The sequence below is a fragment of the Vipera ursinii genome (genome assembly GCF_947247035.1).
Source record: "Vipera ursinii genome assembly, chromosome: 3".
Taxonomy (NCBI): Eukaryota; Metazoa; Chordata; class Lepidosauria; order Squamata; family Viperidae; genus Vipera; species Vipera ursinii.
The window spans coordinates 47332105-47358076 of record NC_139516.1 but is presented as its reverse complement, the minus strand read 5'-3'; the positions used below and the strand labels follow the sequence as shown (position 1 = coordinate 47358076).

The 25972-nt window shown below is 40.2% G+C and overlaps 1 protein-coding gene across 2 annotated transcripts in view; it reads left to right on the top strand.

Annotated features, from left to right (window-relative positions):
* Positions 1 to 891: 891 nt before the first annotated feature.
* The window catches only part of MDFI (MyoD family inhibitor), a 51887-nt gene continuing 26806 nt past the window's right edge, over positions 892 to 25972 (top strand). Inside the window, exons 1-2 of one of the 2 annotated variants that reach the window (XM_083359874.1) lie at positions 892 to 1124; positions 1383 to 1605. In XM_083359874.1, coding sequence (XP_083216000.1) covers positions 1509 to 1605 — 97 coding nt within the window. In that variant the 5' untranslated portion in view covers positions 892 to 1124; positions 1383 to 1508. Of the gene's footprint in view, positions 1125 to 1306; positions 1606 to 25972 lie in introns of those variants that run through there. The other variant, XM_083359875.1, reaches the window with a different exon arrangement.

Here is a 25972-nt window from a genome sequence, read left to right as displayed (position 1 = left end):
AAAATATTAGCAACTGAAGATGTAATTCCAAAAACTTTAGGTGCCTTTTTAACAGTGTTGCTCAGGCAATTTTAAAATGTGTGGACTTCAACTCCCCAAATTCCCCAGGCCCTGTAGCTGAGGAATTCTAGGAGTTGAAGTTTACATATCTTAATGTAGCCATGCTTGACAAACACTGGTAGTTAGTTCTTTATTTGGCAAGCATGAAATTTATTGCCTAGACATTTTTTTTAAAAAATCCTGTGATGTCAGAGTAAGGCACAGAAAGGATTTTGAAACACTTTCCTTTGAACTGGACAAATGTGAATATATCTGGGGTAACCTAAATTCAGTAAAGGGGCTTTTTCCCCCTTCCCTTGGAATATTATTTTCCAGTTAAATCAAGGTGTTTTTTTTAATTTAACTCCCAAATAATTCTGCAATCTAATATTCATATTGCTTTTTGAAAAATAAGATGTAAGCACCATGACACGCTGCTTTGATTTTTTTTTTAGTTTGGAGATGTCATTTTGGCTACTCTATTTCCTGAAGTATAAATTGCCTTCATACTGTCTTGTCCCTTTTCTTTTTCACTGCTGAAGCAGGTTTGTGTGTGTGTTGGGGGGGGGGGGGAAATAGGATGCTGTGAGCGCATTTGTTTACTTTTAGTGCTTCAAAAGAAAAAAGGAGAACCAATTTTGTGCCAAGCTACTTATTATGGGTTCTATGTACTTCAAATATCGCATGCTCGAAGGAAACTGAGTAATCAAGACTGGATGCAATTTCCTGTTTTAAAAAATAACCGACGGGAGGCAGAGCTTACAGGATAAGGGGGAAGAGGCTGAAACTTGCCCGTTTGCAACGAAACTTTCCAGAAAGAACAAGGCGGGCAACTCCAGCGGTTGAACGCGTTTTCCCAGTTCTGGCTTTCTTTACTTCGGAAAACTTCGAGAAGTGTACAGGGAGAAAAGTCACATCCCTTGCGAAGGACAGGAGGCATTCAAAAACCTTTAGTTTTCGGGGCTCTGTTTCAAGAGGGGCGACGGGGGGAGCCGGGGAGCGGAGCAACGGGAGAGAACCGCAGGTGGAGAAGGCGGCAGGATGACCGTCCGCTGCTGCAAGCGGGGCTGAAGACTCATCCCAAAGTAAGTCCCCTCCTCTTGCCCAGTGTTGGGGATTTGTGTGTGTGTGTGTGTGTGTGTGTGTTTAGACGTCTGTTTTGGGAAGTGGGCTGGAGAGCGGTGGGCTGGCGGGATCTCACCGCGGCGAAGAGGTGGCCGGAGGCGGCGTTTGCGTCGGGTTGGGCTTCCTTGGCGAGGGGGACGATCTGGGGAGCGAGAGATTTAGGAAGCCTGGGCTGGCGCGGGGCGGTTTCTCCAGCGAAGCGTCTGATTCATCCCCAGGGGTGAGCGCGTCTTGTGGGCCGGCCGGAGAGGGAGCGTCTTCAATGAACTTCGCTCTGTCTGCCTCTGTGTCTCTGCGGGCGGCGGCGGCGGCGGCGGCGGCGTCTCCTCGCCGGGCTCCTTCCGATGTCCCAGGTGCGAAGCGACCTCCCGAGCCGTTCCACTGACTCGCCCGATGGAGACCCCCAAGGGGATTCGATGCTCATCCCAGCTCCCAGTACAGGTAAGTGGCCTTCCTTCCTTCCTTCCTTCCTTCCTTCCTTCCTTCCTTCCTTCCTTCCTTCCTTCCTTCCTTCCTTCCTTCCTTCCTTCCTTCCTTCGAGGACATAGCCCGTCTCTCTGGATCGGATTCTCAAATGTTTTCAAGCAAAACACTGCAGAGAGAGAGGGAAGTCTCGCTTCCCCCCCCCCCCCTCGCCAAACTTTGCGCGCAGGCAAGAAGTTTCACAAAGCTCCTTAATCCCGCGGCTGCTGGCTCCCTCGCGTTGTGCTTTTTATACACATACCGACGCACCCACCCTGCCTGGGGCTGCCGCTTCCCCCTCCCAAGACTCCATTTCCTAGGAAAGAAAGGGGGCTGGGGCCGCCCTGGACTTTCCCGAACGGCCCCTTCTCTTCCCCCCCCCCCCCGCCGCTCTCCCTCCTCTCAGCCTCAGCTTTGCTCCTGAAAGCCTGCGGGGCCACTTCTCTGGTCGAGCTCCGCCAGGGCTTGGTTCTGGGAGAGACCCTTGGAGAGGCCATTGGGGGGGGGGGCAAAGCTCTCCTCGGGCGCCGTTGGCTTTGCAAGAAAAGTCCGGCTCCTGCGGGCGCTGGGCTTGGCCAGTTTCGGGAGGAGGGAATCCGATTTTTCTCCGGAGGTCTCCAGCCTTTAGACACCGTCTCTTGCTGATTCTGGGCCAGCGCCTTTGGGGCCCTGGCCTGATTCTCGCCCTGCCCCGCCTCCCAGTCCTGAGTTTTTGCAAAGTTGCTTGCTTGCCTCCTCTCGCCCAAACTGGAGCCGGGGAAGAACGTCTCCCTTTGTTCCCTTTAATTCTTTCAACAGATCTGGCTTCGAAGTGGGGCGGGGAAATCGGCTCGGTGCTCCAAACGAGGAGGCTGCATTCCACCATCCATGCAGCAAGTTTCAGAGCCAAAATAGCTTTTGGGGTTTGGAAAGACACCACAGCGCAGAAGAAGCAAAACCCCATTACCGAATTAACCATTTTTCTCGGTTTGCATAAAAAAAAAACACACTGGAATAATCAAGTAGTAAGCTATCTATCTATGCAGCTTCTCAACCATCCAGGTCATAGTTGTGCTTTTTCGAAAGGCAATTGGACTATGTTTTTTTTTCTTAAGGAGGAAGACCTTTCTCTTCGCATCCAAGAAGCTTCATCAGTTCTGACTAATGAACTGATGAAGCCTCTTGGATGAGAAGCGTAAGATCTTCTTCCTCAAGAAAACAAACAAACAAACAAACATAGTCCAATTGAAAAAGCACTTTTGAGACGATCAAGTCAGCTAGGTTCAGACAACAAGCTAAGTCTGAAAAACTCTAACCAATATATAATTTGTTGCATGAATGCTTCTGCTGGGTCTACAGGTGTCCTGGAAAGTGGAAAGGGCAGATTGAGAGAATGAAGGCTGAATTTCGGTTCTGAATGGACAGCTATTGTGCCATGCAACAATCAAGTCACAAGTCTTAGTGTGAATGATTTCCCAAATTTTAACACTCTCAACTATCTGCAATATAACTTTCTGAATATTTTTAAAAGCACACCTGGGAATTCTTCCTCTGCCTAGTCTACGATGAAGTTGTAGCTTTCCAGAAGTGCCTGAACTGCAACTTCCTGTAGCTTAGAGAACTCCACATCCCTACATGAATCAAAACGTTATCGTTTATATTACTATGTAACTAAGAAATATTAGAAAATAGAAAAAGGAACTGGAGGCAGATTTAAACAAAGATTAGCTATGTTTGCACTGTAGGATGAGCTATAAACTTCAGCAAGCACACATAAATACCATTTTTATTCCATCAGTTACCATTCTTTAACTAAGGCTTTAGATTTACCATGCTATTTTAACTCTTATATTCTAAATTAGGACAAACCAAAAATACAGAAATTGAATTAAATAGATACAAGACTGAGACTATTTACAGTCTGAGTTGTCCGGTTAAACTAAAATTTTAGTTTTTTGCACAGATTGGAGTGTGCACAGGGTGCATGCATATATATATGTATGTGTGAATAGATACTGTATTCACCTCTGAGTGGATGGGATACAGGCAGTAACATGTTGGCTTGCAAACGTTCTCCAGACTAGTGGTCTTAGCTTTCATACAGTAGTGTGGGCCTATTTGAGGGGAAAACTGGGCTTTGCTTGTGCTTGTGACACTGGCCAAAATGTGCCAGAAGTGGCTAGTAGTGTCTTTACCATTAGCAGAGATTGTTGTAGTGGAGTTGTAATCTTAGTAACCTAGTCTTATCACGTCACTAACATATTTAAAAGAAATTATGTAAAAGTCTCTATTTATCAAAACCATAATGGGAAGATTAATATTGGTGGGCCCTTCTGGTGGACATGGCAGATGGAAGATTGCAACTTCAGGTGTAAGAGGAACTAAGTGGAAAAAAGAACATGAATTAACAATGAAAGGAATAAAAATATATTATGCTGTCTGGCTATGAAACTACAAGAAAGGGAAAGGATTTACTAGACCTGAATGGAGATAGTCTGATCTTAAGGCATGGGCTTGATGACTACCTGCTAGTGTAGGTTAATTATGCATAAAAGGGTTGAAATGTTGCAGGATTCAATCTGGGTCAGTTGCTGGGACCAGAGGTTTGGTTTTCTGAGCTTTTGCACTCATTTTGGAGACCATTCTCAGGGAACTTCTACAAGTTTTTGGTTTGTAAGAGAAATGTCTTTTTAAAAATATTTGTTTTTATTTTTTATTATCATGCCCTGTCATGCACAAGCAACACACCCACATTTTAGGGTTGGAATTTGCTCCTTTATTACATTCTTATTATATAGGAATATCACCAGATTGTCAGCCTCAGCCTGGGAACAGATAAATAAGGCTTTATCCAGCTTAGGGGTTCCTGAGGAGCACAGTATATTTCTGCAACACGGAAGTTATATTCAACTAAGGCTCGCACACAATTACGCTTTGGTGCTCAGCTGGGACCTTACTCCTCTTTTACTCCTCTGCAAAAGGTGCAGTCCAAACTCCTAAGAGCCATATTTTAGGTAGCCCACTGCATCCCAAATGCAGTACTAAGGAGGGAGGGAGGACTAGCCTAAATCAAAACAGGTACATGGATTTATACTTTTCCCCATTGGATTAAAAGTACTCTTTTTCCCTACATGTTTGAGTTCTCTCCTTCTAGAAGACAGTTTCAGATCAGTATGGTTCAGGACCTTCTCACAAAAACTCCAGTATCTTGGTTTCCTCGGGGAAGTGCTTCTAATGATGGCGGTATGAGTGTGCGCTTAGCCCACTTAACAGTGTAATAAAGATCTGGAAATCCAAGATCAGGCTTTTCCCAAGAATGCTTTTTTGAGCAGTCAAACTCCCCCCTTTAAAGCAGCAAGATATTTATATCAAATAACCGTTCCAAAAATTCGAAGGTCATTAACCTTAGCACACTGCAACGCACTTCCCCACAGCAGTTTTGGGGGGCCAATACAAAAGAACACCATATGAGCTGAGATTGTGGACAAAGGCCCATTGGAATTATAGCTCACATCCTGCTGTACTGCATCTTCTATAAGGACTGACTGACTCAATTTATAACACCTTACCTAATAAAATATACAGGAAATACTGATCTTTTTTTATGTGTAACTACTGATATAAGATCAGTATGAAGCAGCTTTGCTGAATGTGGCCAAATTCTGCTGTGCTGTATGTAAAATTAGGCAAACTGTAACTATTAATCTACCACCAACCACAATATATTATTCTATCTTTTATTTTTTTTACTATTATTATTGTTTTAATGCTTTTATTTGCTGGTCTGTGACCATAATAGATTGATTGATGGATTTTGTAGTATTGGGGGGGTCAGTTCTGCATTTCTTGCAGCTACGCAAGGATGGTGGCTACTTTTGAGTTTGCGGCCTCCCTACTGCTATGATTCCCAACATGCCTTTAATATTTTTCTAAATAACTCAAGGCATCAAATATGCGTAATACTCCTTATCCTATACTCCTCACAACCACCACCCTGTGAGGTGGGTTGAATTGAGAGACAGTGACTGGCCCAAGGTCATCCAGCTGGCTATCATTTCTAAGGCAGAGCTAGAACTCACTGTCTCCTGGTTGCTGACTTATATTTACTGTTGACAATTTAAATAGATTGTGCAAGATTATGAATATTTACGTTTTTCAGTCTGACCCTAAGGCTTCAGTTGTAAGCACAGATGGTAGAGAATAAAATGTCAAGCATCAGGAAAACCAGAAGATTCAGCCAGTTCAAATGAGTATAAAGATTTATTGCAAGCTTATTGTCTCTACAGGAATCTGAATTACTAAAGGTTAAAGCAAATTGGTGGTAGATAAGAGTCAAAGGAATTCAAGGTGGACTGGATTTAGATCACCTGTGGGCACAAAGAGACTCCCTCCCTTGGGCTCAGCCTAATATTGAAGAGGGAAGGATGAGAAACAATGGTTGGAAACTGATCAAAGAGAGAAGCAACCTGGAATTAAGGAGAAACTTTCTAACAGTGCAGACAATTAACCAGTGGAACAGCCTGCCTCCAGAAATCATGGGCACTCCATCACTGGAGATTTTTAAGGAGAGACTGGACAGTCACTTGTCTGAGATGGTCTAGGTCAGTGGTGGTGAACTTATGGCATGTGTGCTGGAGGCGGCACTCAGCCCTCTCTGTGGGCACGCCTGCTGCCGCCAGCAGCTTGAGCAGGTCCATTAGGCTGCCGCCGCTGCCTGGAGCAGCAGCCCTGCCCAGCACAAAGAAGGCAAAGCAGCCAGCTAGCAAGCTTGAGTAGAGGTAGTAGATCACGCCCCCATGCACTCGCTGGCCTCTGTGTGCGGGGGCTGATGGTGTCAGGCAGCATCTGCCCCTGCCTTGCCTTGCCTTGCCCCACAGCAATGGTACCCCCACCCTACCCCCTGCCTCACCCTGCAGGACAAGCCTCCTGCCCACCGCTTCACCACCAGAGACCCTCTGGATCTCCACCAATCCTGCCCAGCCCCCACAGGCATCCCCCCCATGAGCAGCATCAAAGTGGCCACACCTACCCAGTCTGCCGTGACCACTGCAGCCACGCCCACCTAGTGGGTCACACCCCCCATCCACCCTGAGGGCACCACAATGCTGATGCAGCCCCTGACACTTTGCTATAAATAAGTGGGTTTTGGGTTGCGGTTTGGGCACTCGGTCTCTAAAAGGTTCGCCATCACTGGTATAGGTTCTCCTGTTTGAGCAGGGAGCTGGACTAGAAGACCTCCAAGGTCCCTTCCAGCTCTACTCTATTCTATTCTCTATTCTCTATTTTTTTAAAAAATACTGTGAAGAGCTAGATATAGGACGAAGTGTACTATACATCTCTTTTAAAAATATGTGCTAGTGAATTTACTTGGGTTTATTTTGGAAAAATATATTTAGAATTATATTATAAAAAATGTTGCTTGTAAATGCTCAAAGCCCTTTTCTGCAGTCCCTAGGGCCTCCCAAAATCATGTCTCCATAATTTGGCTAGAAACTCCTGGCAAACAGAGGGACAACTTCTTGCCTATTTTTACAGAAAATAAACTTTCGTCTGCAATTCTGCCAAAACAGATGAACACACACACACACACACACCCAGAAGTCACTATTTGCATGATGTCATGATATAATCAATTTGCCTCCTGTTATCCTCAACCTGGCTACCTCCCCCATTAAATGAAATGTAGATTCTGAGTTATCAAAAGAATGGCCAGCCCTACTGCAAGAATTCTTCTGGTTGATTTCTATATAATTTACACTTTTGTGAAATAGTATAGGGGATCCAATTCTTTATTCCCATGAGAAATTGAGCAATCAGATTTTTCTGCAAACTATTACTGTACTGTGAGTGCCACCTCACAGAAGCATGTGCTGGGTTCTCTCTGCAGTAATTATCTCCTTCTGGGTGGACTTAATGCTGTAAGTATTGTCTTTCTGGATTATCCAAGGAATTAATCATCAGCATAATCTGAGAGATATTTATTAAAAAATAACTCTCTTTGAGTTCAATGGAACTTACTCCCTGATGCATTTAAGATAAAAATCAAAGGCTAGCATTTTATTTTAAAAGGTGGTTCATATTATGCCATAGGAAAAGTGAACATTAGGGAAAAAAATGGTTATACTCTGTTGTTTGTTACAAATATCTGATAATGAAAGCATATTTCCTCTACGTATGGACAGTCTGTTTTGGCTGTCTCATGTTGCTTTGTGCATATAGAATAATGAATACAAGATAAAATCATGGAGATGTATTCAAGAATATTCAGTTTGCTAGTTCATGTATATTCCCTGTGTAGATTTATCTTAAGTTTTGGTGCTGCCTTTATAGATCCTACTTGCTTCAACATACAAAACTTATCTTCATCATCCATAAGGAATGAATGGAATAATTAAGCAGTGGAGTATATATACTGTAACGTATTTTGCATCAGTCTAACAAACTTAGCAGTGGTTAATTTTGCCTTAATTGCCAATAAAGAGTTCTTTAGAAAACTTCAGTGAAGAAATGCAGTTTTTTTATGTTGTTTTATTTCAGACTCTATTGCAAATGTAAATCCTATACCAATCAGAAAACTGACTCCCACTTCTCCCACTGCATGAGTGCATGTTAACATAACCACTGCTAAGTTTGTTAGACTATTGCAAAAGACATTTTGCTGCTCACCTGTATTTGCATCATTCAAGAATTCTGATTTCAGAAAACAAAACAAGGATTGACTAGACCTGTAGGTACACTTTAGAAATGTTTAGCTGACTGAGGATCTAGAGTCTTCAAAGAGAACTGACAGCTAATTAAATACTAGTTCTTCTTAAGTAGAGATGTCTCAGAAAGTCATTGCTCTACTATCCAGACTATCAGAGAAGTATGTTATCCTGCCCTCTTAATCTTGAATCCCAATTCCCTGCTCTGCTTGTAAAATCAATACAAAGCTAGCATGTCTCTGCTCATATAGTAGGATGGTATCAAGCTCCTTATTTTGTTAGATATTTGAGGCCTTGTACCCTGTCATGATATGCATCCATCTTACAGAAATTACAGGAGCTGGGAGTTTTGGCAAGCCAGAAGTCCCTTCCAGGGACTTCACAGATGACATGCTACCACACAATGAAATGTTATTCTTTATGCAGTAGCAGTCATGATTTGAAATGAAAGTTCCTTATTTGAAGGAAAGTTAAAGAATTCAACAAATAACCTGGAACTTAGCATGATGGTAAGCTTTGTCATGGCATCATTTTATCATTCAGAGGCTTAAACTGACCCATGAGCAAATCTTCAGAACTGTGGGATTCTGGGAGAGAGGTTCATGGATGATTTATAACTCCTAGATCAAAAAACCTGACACTTTCAAGGTGATATGCCTATTGCAGTCTCAATGATATTTTCTTGAAATGCAGTTCTGACCCAGGCAATAATAAAGATAAAGGTAAAGGTTCCCCCGCACAGGTGTGCTAGTCATTTCCAACTCTAGGGGTCGGTGCTCATCTCTGTTTCAAAGCCGAAGAGCCAGCATTTGTCCGAGGACATCTCTGTGGTCATGTGGCTGGCATGACTAGACACCAAAGGCGCACGGAACGCTGTTACCCTCCCACCGTAGTGGTCCCTATTTTTCTACTTGCATTTTTATGTGCTTTTGAACTGCTAGGTTGGCAGAAGCTGGGACGAGTAACAGGCGCTCACTCTGTTATGCAGCACTCGGGATTTGACCCGCCAAACTGCCGACCATTTGATTAAAAGGTAGCCCTGCCAGCCTCCTGAACAACTAGTGACCCAAAATATTCAGGTAGTTCAGATATAAAGTTTAACCATATCAACAAAGGAGATTAGAAGCATTTGCTTTCCTATTTAAATAATCATCAGCAAGTATAAGCAGTGAGAGAATCAATACATAGGGCTGCAGTATAGGAAACAGAGCCACAGATTTAAGATTAGTGAGGCCGTGAATGATGTCCTCATTTTCTCTGGTCCTTCCACTTCATTATAAAAATCCTAGCTTCTCATAAACTGGAGTTCTATATTACATCAAAACCAACAGACCTTAGATTAATACTTGTAATGGAATGTGTGGATGACCTTGGGGAATGAGGGAAAGAGATGTGGCCTAAGAAACAATTAGGAGAGAGAAGCAGGAGCCCTCAGTGGCTTAACAGAGAAAAAAAAAGTTTTAGGAAGAACTTGCCCTAACTGATCAGGTTAAAAGTAGTGGTGGGAAGTTTGCACCTTCCGACTTGCAAGATTCTGTTAATGTAGCCTTAGAATAAAGTAGAATTAGCTCATCTAGTCATGTTTCCTGTCTGGTTTACTTGAGAGGGCTGACTATTATTGCCAGGAGTTTTGTCCTGAAGTGGAGAAGTGAAGAAAAGAGCAGTTCTTAGCAGTTATTTTCCAAGCTATGATTAATGAAGTCATAAGCATGGATGCCAATCTGGGCCACTAATTAGAGAAGAATTGTTGGCTATTAGGCTCCTTAGAGGTTTGTTTTGTTTTTTGATAACCATTGGCTTTCACAAAAGCAGAAAAAGTGGAGGGTCTCGACTAAGCTCAGTAGCAAATGAATACATTCTTACCCTCCTCCTCCTCCTCGTGTCTGAAATAAGAAAAAAGGCCATTTATTTTATGTGTTGACTTGGAGTAAAAATGAGAACACAGTCACTTAAAATAGATGCAGTAGAAGAAAGGGTTACTTCACAGGCAAATGTGAAAACAAAGCTCAACAAAAATGGTGGCAGTTCTGACATGAGTGTCCCTTGCTCTCCTTTTTTCCTTTATGTAATCAAAATTCTGTTTGGCTTTATGATTTATACAGAACTGTATGAGATGTACATGTATTCCTAGAATTTTATTTTTTCTGCTCTCTTCCTGTTTTGCAGTTAGAACCAGTAACTCTGTGGTGTTTTTTTCTGATTAGGAAAAAAAACACAACGGCAGCACTAAGTTTTCACAGAAATACAATGCAGCTTTCTAACCAAACCCAGCTAGTTTGCCCTGAGGTATAATGTGTTTCTTAAAAGCCATTCTTTATCCAGATCCTGGTTTAGCTGTGTTGTCCAGGCCCTCAAGTGCTTCCAAACAATGCATCTTTCACAAAATACTGGGGCTTTGCTCAGAGTTAAGCCTGTTGAGCCAAGCAGAGATTTATCTGGCTTCCAGTCCATCCATTGTTCTGCCTGAATATTAAGCCTTTTTAAAATGGCAGACCTTCATGACATAAGAAAGCCATAATTTTACGTGTCAGTTTCTTTGCTTAAATCTGCCTAATATTTAGGGCCTCACAATCTGGATATTGCAGCAGGTAAAATGAGAACATTTAAGTATAGCAAATGAGAATCTGAGTTGATTCCTTTTCTCAGAGATCAGTTCTACTCTTGTTATGGTGTGATATGCTTTCTTTTCTTCTAAATATGGAACCTTCCAGAGAGCATCTGGCTGAAGGTGTTGTGCCAATGCATACAGGGTCTTTATCCCTTTGCTGGAAAAGATTTGTACTGCAACTATTGGCACCAGATGTGGACTGAGGAAGAGGCAGAAAACTATATCTATGCAAAAGGTTTGATTGTAGAACATTGCAAGAAAACCGCAGTGGTGGAATAAGGAGAGTCTATATATAATTCTATAATAGAGCAGACAGGATGATCATCTGCGATTTTGGGGGGAAACTGCTAAATAAAATAAAATATTTATTCATTTAAAACATTTACATATCTGCCCATTTTATATCAAACCAAGGGACGCGGTGGCTCAGTGGGTTAGGACGCTGAGCTTGTCGATCAGAAGGTCGGCAGTTTGGCGGGTCGAATCCCGAGTGCCACGTAGCAGAGTGAGTGCCTGTTACTCGTCCCAGCTTCTGCCAACCTAGCAGTTCGAAAGCACGTAAAAAATGCAAGTAGAAAAATAGGGACCACTACGGTGGGAAGGTAACAGCGTTCCATGTGCCTTTGGGGTCTAGTCATGCCGGCCACATGACCATGGAGACGTCCTCGGACAAGCGCTGGCTCTTCGGCTTTGAAACAGAGATGAGCACCAGCCCCTAGTGTTGGAAACGACTAGCACGCATGTGCGGGGGAACCTTTACCTTTTACCATTTTATATCAGACTCTGGATGTCTCCCAAAGAATGATTATTGATAGATGTAAATATCCTGAAATGTTTATCTTTTAAAGTTTTTGAAATATTACGTTAATTCTCTGCTTAACACACTTCTGATTTTAAGTGTTTATTGCTTTCAGTTTTTATTGTTTTATGAGATTTTTTTTTATTTTAAAAGATCTTGGGAGTTGTCTTCAGAATCAAAAGTAGAGCGTGAGTTCTTTAAACTAAATATTTACCATTCTGATTTTAGTTAAATCTATATGTGCTTTAATTGGAGACTTGCTTATTGAAGTTTGTGTTTTAAATCCTGGGGGAAAGATGCTTTAATCAGTAATGTACTAAAGCAGCGGTCTTCAAACTTGGTCCTTTTCTGACTTGTGGACTTCAACTCCCAGAATTCTGGGAGTTGAAGTCCACAAATCACAAAAGGGCCAAGTTTGAAGATCCCTCTACTAAAGTATCTGAACATTTTAGGGAAGATTAAGCAATTGTAACACTTACATACTTGATGAATCTCTGCATGTCTTATGTATGCCAGGCAAATTAAATTCTATATAAAAACCTTAAATTTAATTGACTTACTAATGTGGACCAGAAGTTCCTGTTTTTCTGGACAGCTGCAGATTTAAGCATCCCAATAAAGTCTATAGCCTGGATTTGATTTATAGATTACACACATCCAAAGGAAACCATGAAAAACAACTCACGACCACTATTCAACATAAAGTCACTTATTTTCCTCCAATCTCATCACTAACAGCTTCTACACAAGGATTCTAAAACTGTTCTAGACCTTGGTAATCTCACACAGTCAAATACATTCAGGATGTGAGCTGGTTCATTTCTGACTCATCTGCAAAGACTTTGAGAGATCATATCAAAACTATTACTGTCCTTGGTGAGAACTCTTGTCACTTTCTGCCTCCCATTTCCTGGACTCAACTAATTGTCATTTCCCTGTCCCAGAATGGTTTATCTTTGGAGCAAATCTGCTAAATATTTATTTCAAGAATCTTGATTGGAGATGGTGGGTGGGCGGTGGGAGGATCAGTTTGGCAGCAGCCAGCTGGTCTTCTATGAAGAGAAGATGAAAACAGACAGAATACTAGTCAGTTTCACTTCTGCTCCCTTTCCTCAAAAAGAAAACCAGAGAAACTGAGAATTGGTCAACATACAAGTTTAATAATAATAAATCCAATATAGGAAAATATATACCAGAAAAGATAAAGACCACAGGATGTCGCTGAGTTAGAGGAAATTCTTATGGACAGGTTAAGTTTATAACCTTGTACGTTGTCCAGGATCACCTTGCAGGGGGATGGGTGGCATAAAAATTTAATTAATAAATAAATAATGTAACGAGGATACAAGTTGCTCAAAAATCATTATAACAAAATTGTATAAAAATAGAAACAATAAGTTAAACAGTCAAATTAAAAGTAATCTTATGCAACAATTCTACCTAAATGTTTATCCTTTCAGTGATAGCAATTTATCCTGAAACAGATTTTCCTCTGTCTCAGTTTCTCCTTGATTCTTATCCAGATCCTTACAGTTTCCAGTCATTTCATTCTGAGGCTGCTGTGAAGATGGAAGATGTTTCTTTCCTCTTGTCGGCCAAGTTCCATCTGGGTTTCAGAAAGACACCAGTTTTCTCTCTAATAACAAGGGAGGGTTTGGGGTGATATGATGTTGCATGTGACCCAAAGGGTACACAACTGCCCTTTAGGCAGATGAAAATTCCATTTCTGAAATGAATTTATATGTGGATTGAAACTCACCCATCTGTCTGTCGATGAACAAGTAGAGGAGTGCTTGCCTGTTCATTCACTACACACCTCACCTCATTTTGTCTGGGCTATGTTGCACATATCAATGGCTATTTTATTATTATTATTATTATTATTATTATTATTATTATTATTATTATTATTATTATTGGTGGCGCAGTGGGCTAACGCCTCCTTAAGTAACACCAGCTGACTGCAATTAGTGCAGGTTCGCGTCCCACCAGGCTCAAGGTTGACTCAGCCTTCCATCCTTCCGAGGTAGGTAAAATGAGGACCCAGATTGTTGGGGGCAATTAAGCTGACTTTGTAATAATGCCGCTTGGGGGTGTGTGTGAAAGCCCTAATAAGCAGGCATATACATAGAATGAAGGCTACTGCTAAGCTTGTAAGCCGCCCTGAGTCTTCGGAGAAGGGCGGGATATAAATGGAATAAAAATAAAAATAAAAATAAAATTATCATTATCATTATTATTATTGCTTTCTAAATGTATAACTTGCATATTCAGTTTACTGATGTTTCCAGAGTGGCTTACCCAGAAATAAGACATAGGCTGATATAACTGGATATCACCAAAAGCAACACAAAAACATTGTGAAAGAAACACAAACTTTTCTGCATTTAAATGATTGCAGCAACTCTAGAATAAAAGCAGTGGAACAATGTTGAAATAGGCAAACCCCTCAGGGAGCAGAGTTTTAAAGAGGCAGAGTGCTATCCCCTTCCCTCGAGCCTATGATTAAATTTCATTAAACTTGGGGCTTATTCAAGAGATTTTGCTGTCTGAGCGAATGAGCAAGATGGCTTCTTCATTATCCATTTCTGGCTGGATTAACATCTGATTTTTTTAAAAAAAACACATTCTGCAGATGAGATAGCTTATTCCACTCACCCAATAGTAACAGGATAGTATAGTTAATGAAAGTTAGTAAGAAAGAAACCAAGTCCACCACATTCAAACACAATCCAAGGGAGGGATTTATACCCAGGTTTCCTTAAAAAGCCAATTGTTAATGCCCATGTCCCAAATTATAATATAGCAGAAGTCAGGATTTGGCAAGAATTACTTGGAGTGGCCTCAATCACGTATCCATTAATTGTTTTGTATCAATATATCACTACAGAGTAGACAAACAGTTGTAGGAAGGCTAAAAAAAACCCCTGGATGTATCATATCTATCAGTTCCATCTCAAGCCGATTTTCAGGAGGCAGTGATCTCATATTCTAGCTTCATTGCAACTTGTGAAATATCTACATATGTTTAAAATAATAATACACTGAGGAAAGGGGGAAAAGAACAATAAGCTGCCTTTTGCCTTTTTCAAAGGTTCCAATTTTAAAGCAAAACAAACAAATCCCTCTTCTGGGATCTGCTCTCTACTGCTTAAGCATTGCATTCTTGCACTTATTCTTAATTGGATTTCCTTTGAAATTGCCTAACTAGATTCTATTAGTTGCAGAAACCAAACAGTATTCCATTTGGGTATTCTTGAGTTTCATATTCTCATTTCTCATTCTTTCCCAGAATTGTAAAATCGCATGCATGCCAAGCTTCAGGCTATACCCTTTCCATCCATAGACTCCCTCACCTGATCTAGTTTGATCAGTCTGATCCAAATATTATGTATGAGATGCTATAAAATGGATGACGCAAAAAGCAAGTAAATAAACCTTTTACAAAACATTAAAGGTACAATCCCTAAAATGAGATTAAGCAATCAAACATACTGTCGACAGTAGCTAGCCAAAGACCATCTAGTTCATGGGTGTCAAACTCGCCACATCATGTGACATGTCGCAACGTATCGTGACTCTTTTTGCATTGCCGGCAATGGGGTGGGCGTTGCTTCAGTATGATGAAACCGGCCCACGGGCCAGCAGTTTGACACCCTTGATTTAGTCACTTACAGAATACAGAATAATAGAGTTGGAGGGGATCTTGGAGGTCTTCTAGTCCAACCTCCTCCTTGAGCAGGAGACCCTATGGCTGTCCAATCTCTTCTTAAAAACCTCTGGTGATGGAGCACCAACTTCTGGAGGAAAGTTGTTCCACAGATTAATTGTTCTTACCAATAGGAAATTTCTCCTTAATTCTAGATATTGTGTGTGTGTGTGAACATGACTTGAGCCTGCTTAACGAACCTAGGCTGGGGATGAAAGGCAAAAGTGATTATAATAGTAGAACTGCAATATAGCAGTTGAAAACATACACACACACACACACATACACACACACACACATATATACACATATACATATGCATATACATATACACACACACGTTTCCATCTTTACTTCTTGTCCTGCCTCAGATGCTTTGGAGAATAGGGTGGCCCCCTCTTCTCTATGACAAATATTGGAAAGACTGCTATCATGTCAACCCTAGTCTTTCTCTTCATGGGACTAGACATTCCCAGTTCCCACAACTGTTCATTGTACATTTTAGCCTTCAGCCCCCTAATCATCATCATTGCTCTTTTCCGCACTCTTTCTAGAGTCTCAACTTATTTTTTGAATTGTGATAACCAAAACTGATCTTACCAGTGAAGATCCTATTTAAGATAGGAAATTTCCAGATTTGCAGCTCTGCATTACAGTTGTCGCTATGTTGCATATTTTTTCATTGGCTGAAATAAAATTAATAAAACATGCAATGCAGAATTTTGAGATCAGGACTTGTCTTTACAAAATATAGCATGGGGAGAAGTTAATTTACATTATCTCTTGAACAAATTAATTATTCTTGAGCCTAAATTATGCCATCTTGAAGCAAGGCTATATATCTATTCCATCTTCTTAACCATTTATGATCTCTGATTGATCCATTCCCTTCTAAGAATGGAAACAATACCATTAGGTATAATAAGACAAGAGTTTTCACAATGTTTGCTTGATATAATTTTTAGATAGTCTAATACAAATCTATAATAGATATCTAATTATGATATATCTGTATCCATATAATCCTATTAGATATATCTATATCCATATAAGCCTATTATTGACTCTCAAATGGTCAGAAAGATGAGATATTTATATTAAAATTATTTTAACATTTTTCCAAACTTCTAAATGTTAGAATAATAAAAAAGACTAATTGATTACAATAGTTCTTAGATTTTTGACCTTGGATTTGTAGGGTTGGAAAAGAACAAATATGATCTTTTCAGATAATACATTCAGTTATCTGTGGCAGCATGCTGACTAGGGATATAATGGGAGCTGCAGCTGAAATAGCTACCATCCCAAATACAGTGTCCCTCACTCCAGCCAATGTAGTCATGCTATATTCGTTAATGGGAGTGACAGTCTAGCTAGCACATCTGGGAAAAGCCAGATCAAGGAGGGCTGCAATAGAAACTGATTATGCAGATGATGATGATGCCCTGAAAGTATGGGTAGTGGGAGAGGAGAATGGTGCTGATTTCAAAGCAAAACTATTTTCTCCTCTTGGAAGATGTAAGAAATTGCAGAAGAATTTAAAAGCAGTTGCACTTTATCCATTATTACAAAAGAAGAAAATGGAAGCACTGTTGACCCTTGACCAGTTCTTTACTACCTACTCATGGGTAATATGACTTTTTCTTCATAATCCTTAAGGATTGCTCAAAGCACCTGGAACATGTTTTTACCAACCCAGTTTGACTTAAGCAGTTTTATTGCACTTTTGCACACAGAAAAACCATATGTCCACATCAGCCAGTCTTGTAAATTCCAAGCAAGCTGTGATGGACAGTACACAGAGGGCAAAGTTTAAAGGCAATGTGACAGCATCTGGAATGTATTTTGCGAGATATCATCAACTCTCTTAGTCTTTAAAGGCACACAGTTAATGGATTTTATGTGTCTGTTTGCCCTGCTTATATCTAGGGTCCATATGCTCAAGGTTTTCTTCTGAGGTTTTCTTGTTGGCATGCCACAGTTTGTTTCCTCTTTAAGGCACTTTTGAAGTAACATTAGAATATCTATTACAGTGGTGATAGGGGACACTTTTGGAAGGGCTACAGGACCAGATTAGGAACAGATCACCATGGAGAAAAATTATCTATGAGGTCACTAAGAGCTGACAATGATTTGTTGGCATGTAATCAATCAATAGTTAACCATGAACTGTCTGTATATCTGTATTTATCTATATATCTGTATTTAAGATCTGTATATCTGTATTTATCTATATATCTGTATTACAGATCTGTATATCTGTATTTATCTATATATCTGTATTTAAGATCCTGTGGATTCATTTTTTAAAATCTGACACATTTCCATGCTGTAGTTGAAACATCTGTGAGTTTAAGCCCACCTGTCCCATACTTGGTGCTTTGCCTGGCTTCACTATTAAACAAAGCGAGGTAGATGCCTCAGGGAACAGATGGAAAGGGGGAGCAGTAGAAGCTCCTTATACATATTTCCTTTGAAACCTTCCAGCTTGTTCTTTTTATTCAAGTTCTAGAATAGTGGGAGGAGATTATCAGGAAACAACAAGTATGGTAGGTAAAACTGGTAATTGGGGGCAGATGGGGGGGAATCTTCCCAGAAAACAGCATTGTTGTTGTGTTCTAAGAGCACCACATGAAATCACCAAAAAATCAAGGTAGACTTAAAGAAGACTTTAGAATTAGATTATACAGCCTATTGTGATTTGAGGTGTGCATATGTGAGAGTGTTTGAATTGTGTGTGTGTGAGAGAGAGAGAGAGAGAGAAAAAATCTCCATGGTGAGTTGTCAGATAGTCTCTAGATATGGCAAAGATATGATGCAAAGAGGGCAATACAATGTCACTTCCTTGAATATTCTTTATCTCCTACAACTTAAGAGAGTAGGGAATATGGAGGGTACAGTATTTTTCTAACAAGATTAGGTTTATGCAGGGTTTAAAATTTTGTTTTTGTTTGAATGCTCAAAATGTTGTTGCAAGATAATGTTTCCATTTTTTAATAATTGGGGATGAGGAGAACTTGCTTGTCTCAGATTCTTTGTAATGCTCTGATGTTTCAGGAGGCCTTGATCCTGTGTAACTGAGTCCTCTCCCCAGTTGTTCATTTTGTATATGTGAATCAAAGCTTAGGGTCAAGACATTATAGTTGACATCTTAGGCTGAAGAAAAGTTTATACTGAAGATTTGCTTCTAACATTTTAAACACTGGTTGGCACTAGTAGCTTGCCCTATTCAAGTTTTCAAACAATACTGTCATACATTTTCCATTACGTGTATATATGAAAAATAACAATTTTGTTGTTTCCAATCTAGCCTTGTCTTGTGTTAATTGAAAAAATGTGGAATTACTGCATCAGTTACAGAGTCTCCAAATCTATTTCTTTTTTTTAAGTAATGCCTGCAGTAGCAATTACTCTGGAGAATTGATTTTGTTGGTAAACATTCTATTTTCTTCATAATTCTATTTTGTAGATACTTTGCACAGGTAAATTCCTAACTGGGATTGCACATCAAACTCTTTGACCTTTTGTCCAGTATTATGGGTCCCAAATGATATAAAGTATGAGGGTTTGAAAATTTGAAAGAAAAATGTTGTTCATAGAGAAGAGGGGAGCAAATGCAAAGGAACTAAAGCAATTCATGGCAGTTGCTTGTATATTACATAGAGAAATGTATATCTACAATTATCTATGTCCTCATAAGCTGTGCTGCCATTATCATCAATTTTATACATCCTCAGCCGATGAATAGAGTCCAGTTCTTGCAATAGTGCCCTTGGGATCTTTTTTGATGTTATTTTGTGCATAGTGCAAATTGCAGATGGACTTTGCACATACATTTGGGATGTTTTTTAAGGATCAGAGTTCAGTCTATCTGCACCTTCTTTCTCTCACTTGGCTAGGTAAGCACACCGTCTCCTGGATTTCCTGGTCTTCCTCAGGGCAACTACCCAGCTTTGAAACAATCTGTCATCTAATGATTGAGGGAATTGTTTATGGAGCTCAATCTGGGTTTTCTGCTCTGTGTGGCTCTTTTATGTTCTCAATAAAAGGGCCTCTTGACTGCATTGCTAGGTACCAGTGCTACTTACAGATAGCTTACAGCTTGCTCCAATGATCACTTGCAGATGAAATACTTCTGTTTCCTCTGAGGTTTCTGACTACAATGCTGGTGAATACAGCTGCTACTGTTTACAGGAAGATAATGACAAAAAATCAACCCTGCAACCTGTATGGAAACAGAGATTAGAGCCTGCATGGTTTATAATTTGCTTTCTCTACAGGCTTTGTGACTGGTTGATTGATTCCATCTACAATTTTGTTTATTCCAGTGGTGTAGCGTGGGTTGTCAGCACCTGGGGCAAGGCAAGTAATTTGCGCCCCTAAGTTCCAAATGAACTTTTCCCTTTAGCCTTCTGTCCCTCCCCCAGATAGTCCCTCGCTCTCTCTCTGCTCCGCACCGCACCGCACGCCTGGCACCCCCCCCTCCACAGTGGGCGGCGACCCGGCGGCTCGGCTCGGATTCGCACAGCCAGCACTGCAGTGAGAGAGAGTGAGTGAGCCAGGCAGGGGCAGAGAGCTGCGAGTGCGAGTGCGCCCCCCCAGATGTTGCGCCCGGTGCGGCCGGCCCCCCCTGCACCCCCCACACTACGCCACTGGTTTATTCATAGTTGTGGCTATTGATTGCCCAATTTGCACATTTAGTATGAAGCTCAATCACTACATAGTGACTCAGGAGCAAGCTATGTTGTTATCTGGCTTTCTTTGATTTGCAACTCAGTACAGAGTAGGGCTTCATTTGTTCCTTGTTCTTCTCAGGATATGTAAAGAAAAATGGTGATGGGAAAAATAAGTTATCAGTAGAGTGTTACAAGACGTAAACTGTACTTTGGATTGAAGCAAAAGAGGAACGTGTAAGTAGGTATTGATACAAAACCTGTGTATCTGTATCAGTGCGAAAGTCCAAATCTTAAGACAGTTGCAAAGTTGATCAAGATACTCTAGGCAGATTTCAGAAGTGGTGGGGAAGATGCCTAGTGCAGAGAAACTAAGCAGAATCTCTAACATTATGGTGCATTCCACAGTTACAGGATTAAAATAAATGAATTCTAATTATAAAATTGAGTATCTGAAGAACAGGGGGGGAATTACTCTTATTTTGAAATATATTTCTCGTAAAAATATGCTTCATAGTATAGGAAATAAATACTGAAATCCCAGAAGCCACTAGGAGGATATGCACATTTCAGGCCACACAATATTCTACATGATATACTACGTGACTAGAAAAAATGTAAAATGTTACCATTACATTACGACTGATAAAGAATTTTTTACTTATATGAGGTATATAAAACTTTTATTTATTCTACAAATAAATAGACTAAATTACCATTAAGGAACCATCATCTCCTAGTGCATCGTAATAGGAAATGTTGGAATTTTTCTCAAGTTGACATTTTTGTTCTCTTCCACAGCTATGATCTTTATCAATGAAGTTTGAATCCCATGCAATTTAAATTTCATACACAAAATAAGTAGAATTGGAGTTATTTGGGAACTAAAATAAGGGGAAAAGAGGACAATATTATACATTTTTGCAATATCTCTAGGCCGTATTCAGAGACCAAGTATTTTGAAATTTCTACAGATGAGCATTCACGTATATAATTTCATTTAAAATCAAATGTGTTGTCAAACCAATCAAACTTGTCACTGTATGATATTTTATTATCTAGACTGAGGGATTAGTATGACTTACAATAAAAAGAGTTGGATAAATTCAAATTATAATTCTCAATAATAATGTCTACTAGCTCCCATATATCTAATCTTCAATTAACTTCTCCAAAGATCTCTTAATGGGTTAGAGAAGCACAATTTCCCCTTGAAGAACCTGTGCTGGTTTGACCTGAGAAGGTTAGACAATTACTGTACCAGCATGTCCTTGATTAGACTTGCCATAATTTTTGTTAGCATGATGTTCTGTGTAAAAGGTCTACAGTTATCCAAACCTGTTCCACATGTGCTTTCCCCCAGCCTTTAATATCATGTGTGCATTAATACAGAAACAAAACAAAATATAGAATGCACTACTTTTATTTTTATTTATTAAACAACTTTATATATTGCCATTTCACTTCCTTCCTTAAAGAAGTAACTTCCAATAGGAGCTGCCAGTTTGTCTTAAAATGAAAGCATTATGCTGTCCTGTAACGATCTTTCCTAAATATTACCAACTAAAATGGGGAAAATCTTAAAAAAATATCAGAATTTATTTAATGGCTTCTATAGTAAATGCAATTTTTCATACTTTGGTGGTAAAAGAAATATCTGGGAGCTGCATTCTCTACCAATCCTATAAGGTGCCCCCACCCTGTGTGAACTGCTTAAAGTGCTCTTATATTACAGCACATTGAATTGACCTGAGTGGTGATGGGGCCCGTTAAACCATATTGTTTATATTCATTGTCGACATCTGAAAGATAGTATAGTTCAGTGTTTTTCAACCACTGTTCCGCAGCACACTAGTGTGCCGCGAGATGTTGCCTGGTGTGCCGTGGGAAAAATTGAAAAGTAATTATAAAATACTTTCTTTGTGTTTATTTGATTCCTATTTAAGAGAATTACTTTATATATAGTCAATATAGGCACAGAGTTAAATTTTTTAACATTTTCTAATGGTGGAGTGCCTCGTGATTTTTTTTCATGAAACAAGTGTGCCTTTGCCCAAAAAAGGTTGAAAAACACTGGTATAGTTAGTATGCTGTCCTTATACGAAAGGATAAATAAGAAGGACACTCAGACAGGTTTATCAAAAATGGTCCAATGTCATATTGTAAATCACACTGATTTTGCCTCTCTTTGAACCATAGTAGGCCAAAGATATGGAAGCCATGGTTTTGCTTTTATTCAGGATTGCCAGTGCTTTGCTGGGAATCTGTGTATACTGTAGTTGTGTGGATGCCTAATATATCTATTTTGCATCTTCAAAGTGGTTTGGTTGACTTAGGTGAGCCAGGTTTTGGCCAGAACACATGGCAATGACTCCTTAGCCATTGCTGCCCCTTTTCTAAATATTTTGAATGTAAACTATACTAACCTGAGGATTTCAGATTGAATGTAAATGATTTAGTTGAAGAACCAATTACTTCAGTGCTATGGAATTCAATGAACACTTGGGAGAAACTTTAATGTGTATAAGTAACAATCTTGCTTAAATTCATGTGTTTAATTTCATTCCCCATATTAATAAAAACTTAATGTTATACAACCTGCTTAGGCACATGTATAATAAAGGCCTTTTCACATAAAAATGAAAGATGGATATAACTGTGACAAAATGATGCCATATGCAATAAGTCTCTGCCCTTATATTTATAGTACATTGGATGCATTTTGTTTTAAAATTACAGTATTTACCCAAAAGGAAGACAACTATTAATCTGACATCCATCTCGAAAGGAAGAGGAAACAGAAAAGAAATTAAACAAGACAAAGAAACTTAATGCCCCAGCTTTCCTTAACTTTGTAGGACTGGTATTCTTACTTTTCACCAGGGAAACACTATTTTGAAGAAAAACCTTCATTTTGCTTGCTTCTGTTCCTAGATGTTTCCCCTTTAGACATTTGATTCTCATTCTTGGGCCTCACATCCTAAAATCCTCACCCTGAAATTCCTGGAAGGCTACGTGATAGCCTTATCAAACAACATGTACCATCCTGAATGAGGACAGCAGTGGAAACAAAGCTGCCCCTGTTGTAAACAGATTAGTTAGAATGTGCTAACTATGCTTTTCTTGCTGCAGATAAATTAGCTAAAAAGTTTTGTACACTTAATTACTAGCCTTATCAGTTAGATACAGAAGGGCCCAAGGGCTGTAATATTTTAGTTAGGAACCGACCTGCTGGGACAGACATCCTCTACATGGGTGTGACTATTTTATTGATTGTCATCTATTGCTTGCTAAGGATCATTTATTTTATTTTATTTTATTTTATTTTATTTTATTTTATTTTATTTTATTTTATTTTATTTTATTTTATTTTATTCGATTTATATACTGCCCTTTTCCCGAAGGACTCAGGGCGGTGTACAGGGCAAATTAAAAAATACAATATACAGATTAAAATACGATTAAATTAATAGCCCCAACACATTAAAATTGGATTTAAAACCTTAAAAACCCCTCAGTCCAGGCCGGCCAACTCGAATAGCCAGGTTTTTAGGTCCCGGCGAAACGAACGAAGGTCGGGGGCAATCAGGAGTTCCACCGGCAGCTGATTCCATAAGGCAGGCGCACCCACCGAGAATGCTCTCCCCTTGGGAATCACCCGCCGGCACTCCTTGACCGGCGGGACCCTGAGGAGGCCTTCCCTGTGGGAGTGCACAGGACGATAGGAAGTTGACACTGGCAGCAGGTGCTCCCTAAAATAATCTGGACCCATGCCATTTAGGGCTTTATAGGTCATCACCAGCACCTTGAATCTCACCTGGAGGGCAACTGGAAGCCAATGCAGCTCGCGGAGAAGAGGCGTTACTTGGGAGTATCGGGAGACCCCCATCACATGTGCCTCTGTTTTCCAAAAGTGTGTAAAAGCTATGCTAACTTGTGTATTGGGGGGCTCTCAATTTGTGATTTAGTCCAGAGAGCACACCTGTTTGTGCTGTACAGAATAAAAATAAAATTTCCTGTCTTGTGAGATAAGTGATTACTTTGCACCAGGGAAAAACAAATTCAGCATTTGGCTGGGCTAATCAACAGTTTGGCAAAAATTACCAACCTTACATTGGTTTTCAATGTAAGATTGTGTATCATCCGACCCATCCACCGCGATCATTAAGTTCGCAGGTGATACCACCGTAGTGGGTCTTATTACAGGTGGAGATGAAACATCGTACAGGGGGAGGTACAAAAACTATCCATATGGTGTTTAGAGTACAACTTGCACCTGAACATCAGCAAGACAAAGGAGATGGTGCTAGACTTCCAGAGGAAAAGAGAGGAACCTGCCCCACTTTACATGGGGGGGAGGGCTGTGTGGAGACAGTTTCCTCCTTTAAATTCCTGGGAGTCTACCTCTGTGAAGGTCTTACCTGGAAAGTCAATACAACCCAGATGGCCAGAAAGGCTCAACAGAGACTCCACTTCCTCAGGGTCTTGCAGAAGAACAGGGTAGAACAACGGCTAATGACCTTCTTTTACAGGTCTACTATAGAGAGTGTCCTCTCGCACTGTATTGTGGTTTGGTATGCTGGCCTGAGAGCCGCAGATAGGAAAGGGTGGTGGATAGGATAGGGTGGTGAGCACAGCACAAAACATTGTGGGCTGTCCCCTGACACCACTGGATGACATCATCAGGGCTCACTGCCTTGGAAGAGTGAGGAAAATTCTCAGGGATGACTCACACCCTGGTCGGTACCTCTTTACTCTGCTACCATCAGGTAGGAGATACAGGAGTATAGCCAGCCATACCAACAGGCTGAAGAACAGCTTCTATCCATGGGCTGTCAGGCTCTTGAACGGGAAATAACTTTATGTATGATTGACTTGCAAGGCCGGTGTGTTGTGCAATTAGTTCACATGGTGTAACAAGATGGTGGGTTTGTTGTCACTGTGATTTGTGCTGGGGGAGGCATGAAGGGAGGCTCAGCCAATCTCAATGTATACATGGTTGTAGTTGGATAATAAAGGTTTATTCATTCATTCTGGGGATTCTGTTTTCTCCTAAATATCTACCCATCTCCTGTGTATGCATACCTATGTAATGGTGTGCATATATACTTGCCAAAAATCATGCTCCAAAAATGAAAGAGAGGATATTTGGAATTCATATCTATTAATTAAAATGTCTTTCCTTTAAAAATGGTTTATAAAACTGATTCCCAAATCATTTTCTTGAGTCACTTTCTCTCACACATAATGTAGAGGGGAGGAGTGGCCTTGAAGGACAGTTGGAAAAGACACTACCAAGGCAAATGTCAAATAAGTGGAACTTATACCCTGCAAAAATATTAAGCCTCCTCTCTTTTAGGAAAAGCAGCCATAATGATGGAGAGATCTGGAGAGCTTAACTTTGGGAAAGGAACAGAAGTAAAAGTTGACAAAGTTGAGGCAATGAGAAGAAATAACTGGACAGAGAAGGAATGAAAAGAGCAAAAATTTATTTAGATATCATAAAAAGGTTTAAAATTTAGTATGCAAAGAGCAATAGCAATTAGCAATAGCACTTAGACTTATATACCATTTCATAGTGTTTTTAATAGCATTCTCTAAGCAGCTTACAGAGTCAGCATATTGTCCCCAACAATCTGGGTCCTCATTTTACCAACCTCAGAAAGATGGAAAGCTGAGTCAACCCTGAGCCAGTCAAGATCGAACTCCTGGCAATATTGCATTCTAACCACTGTGCAACCATGACTCTTCTTAAAAGCTAATTTTCAAAGTCATACAAGATTTTCAGCAACCAATCATTTGAAATTCCTGACCATTTTTTTCTTTGTTTTCTTACCTGCTTATCAAAATTGACCCATTTGGAGGGTGTGTGTG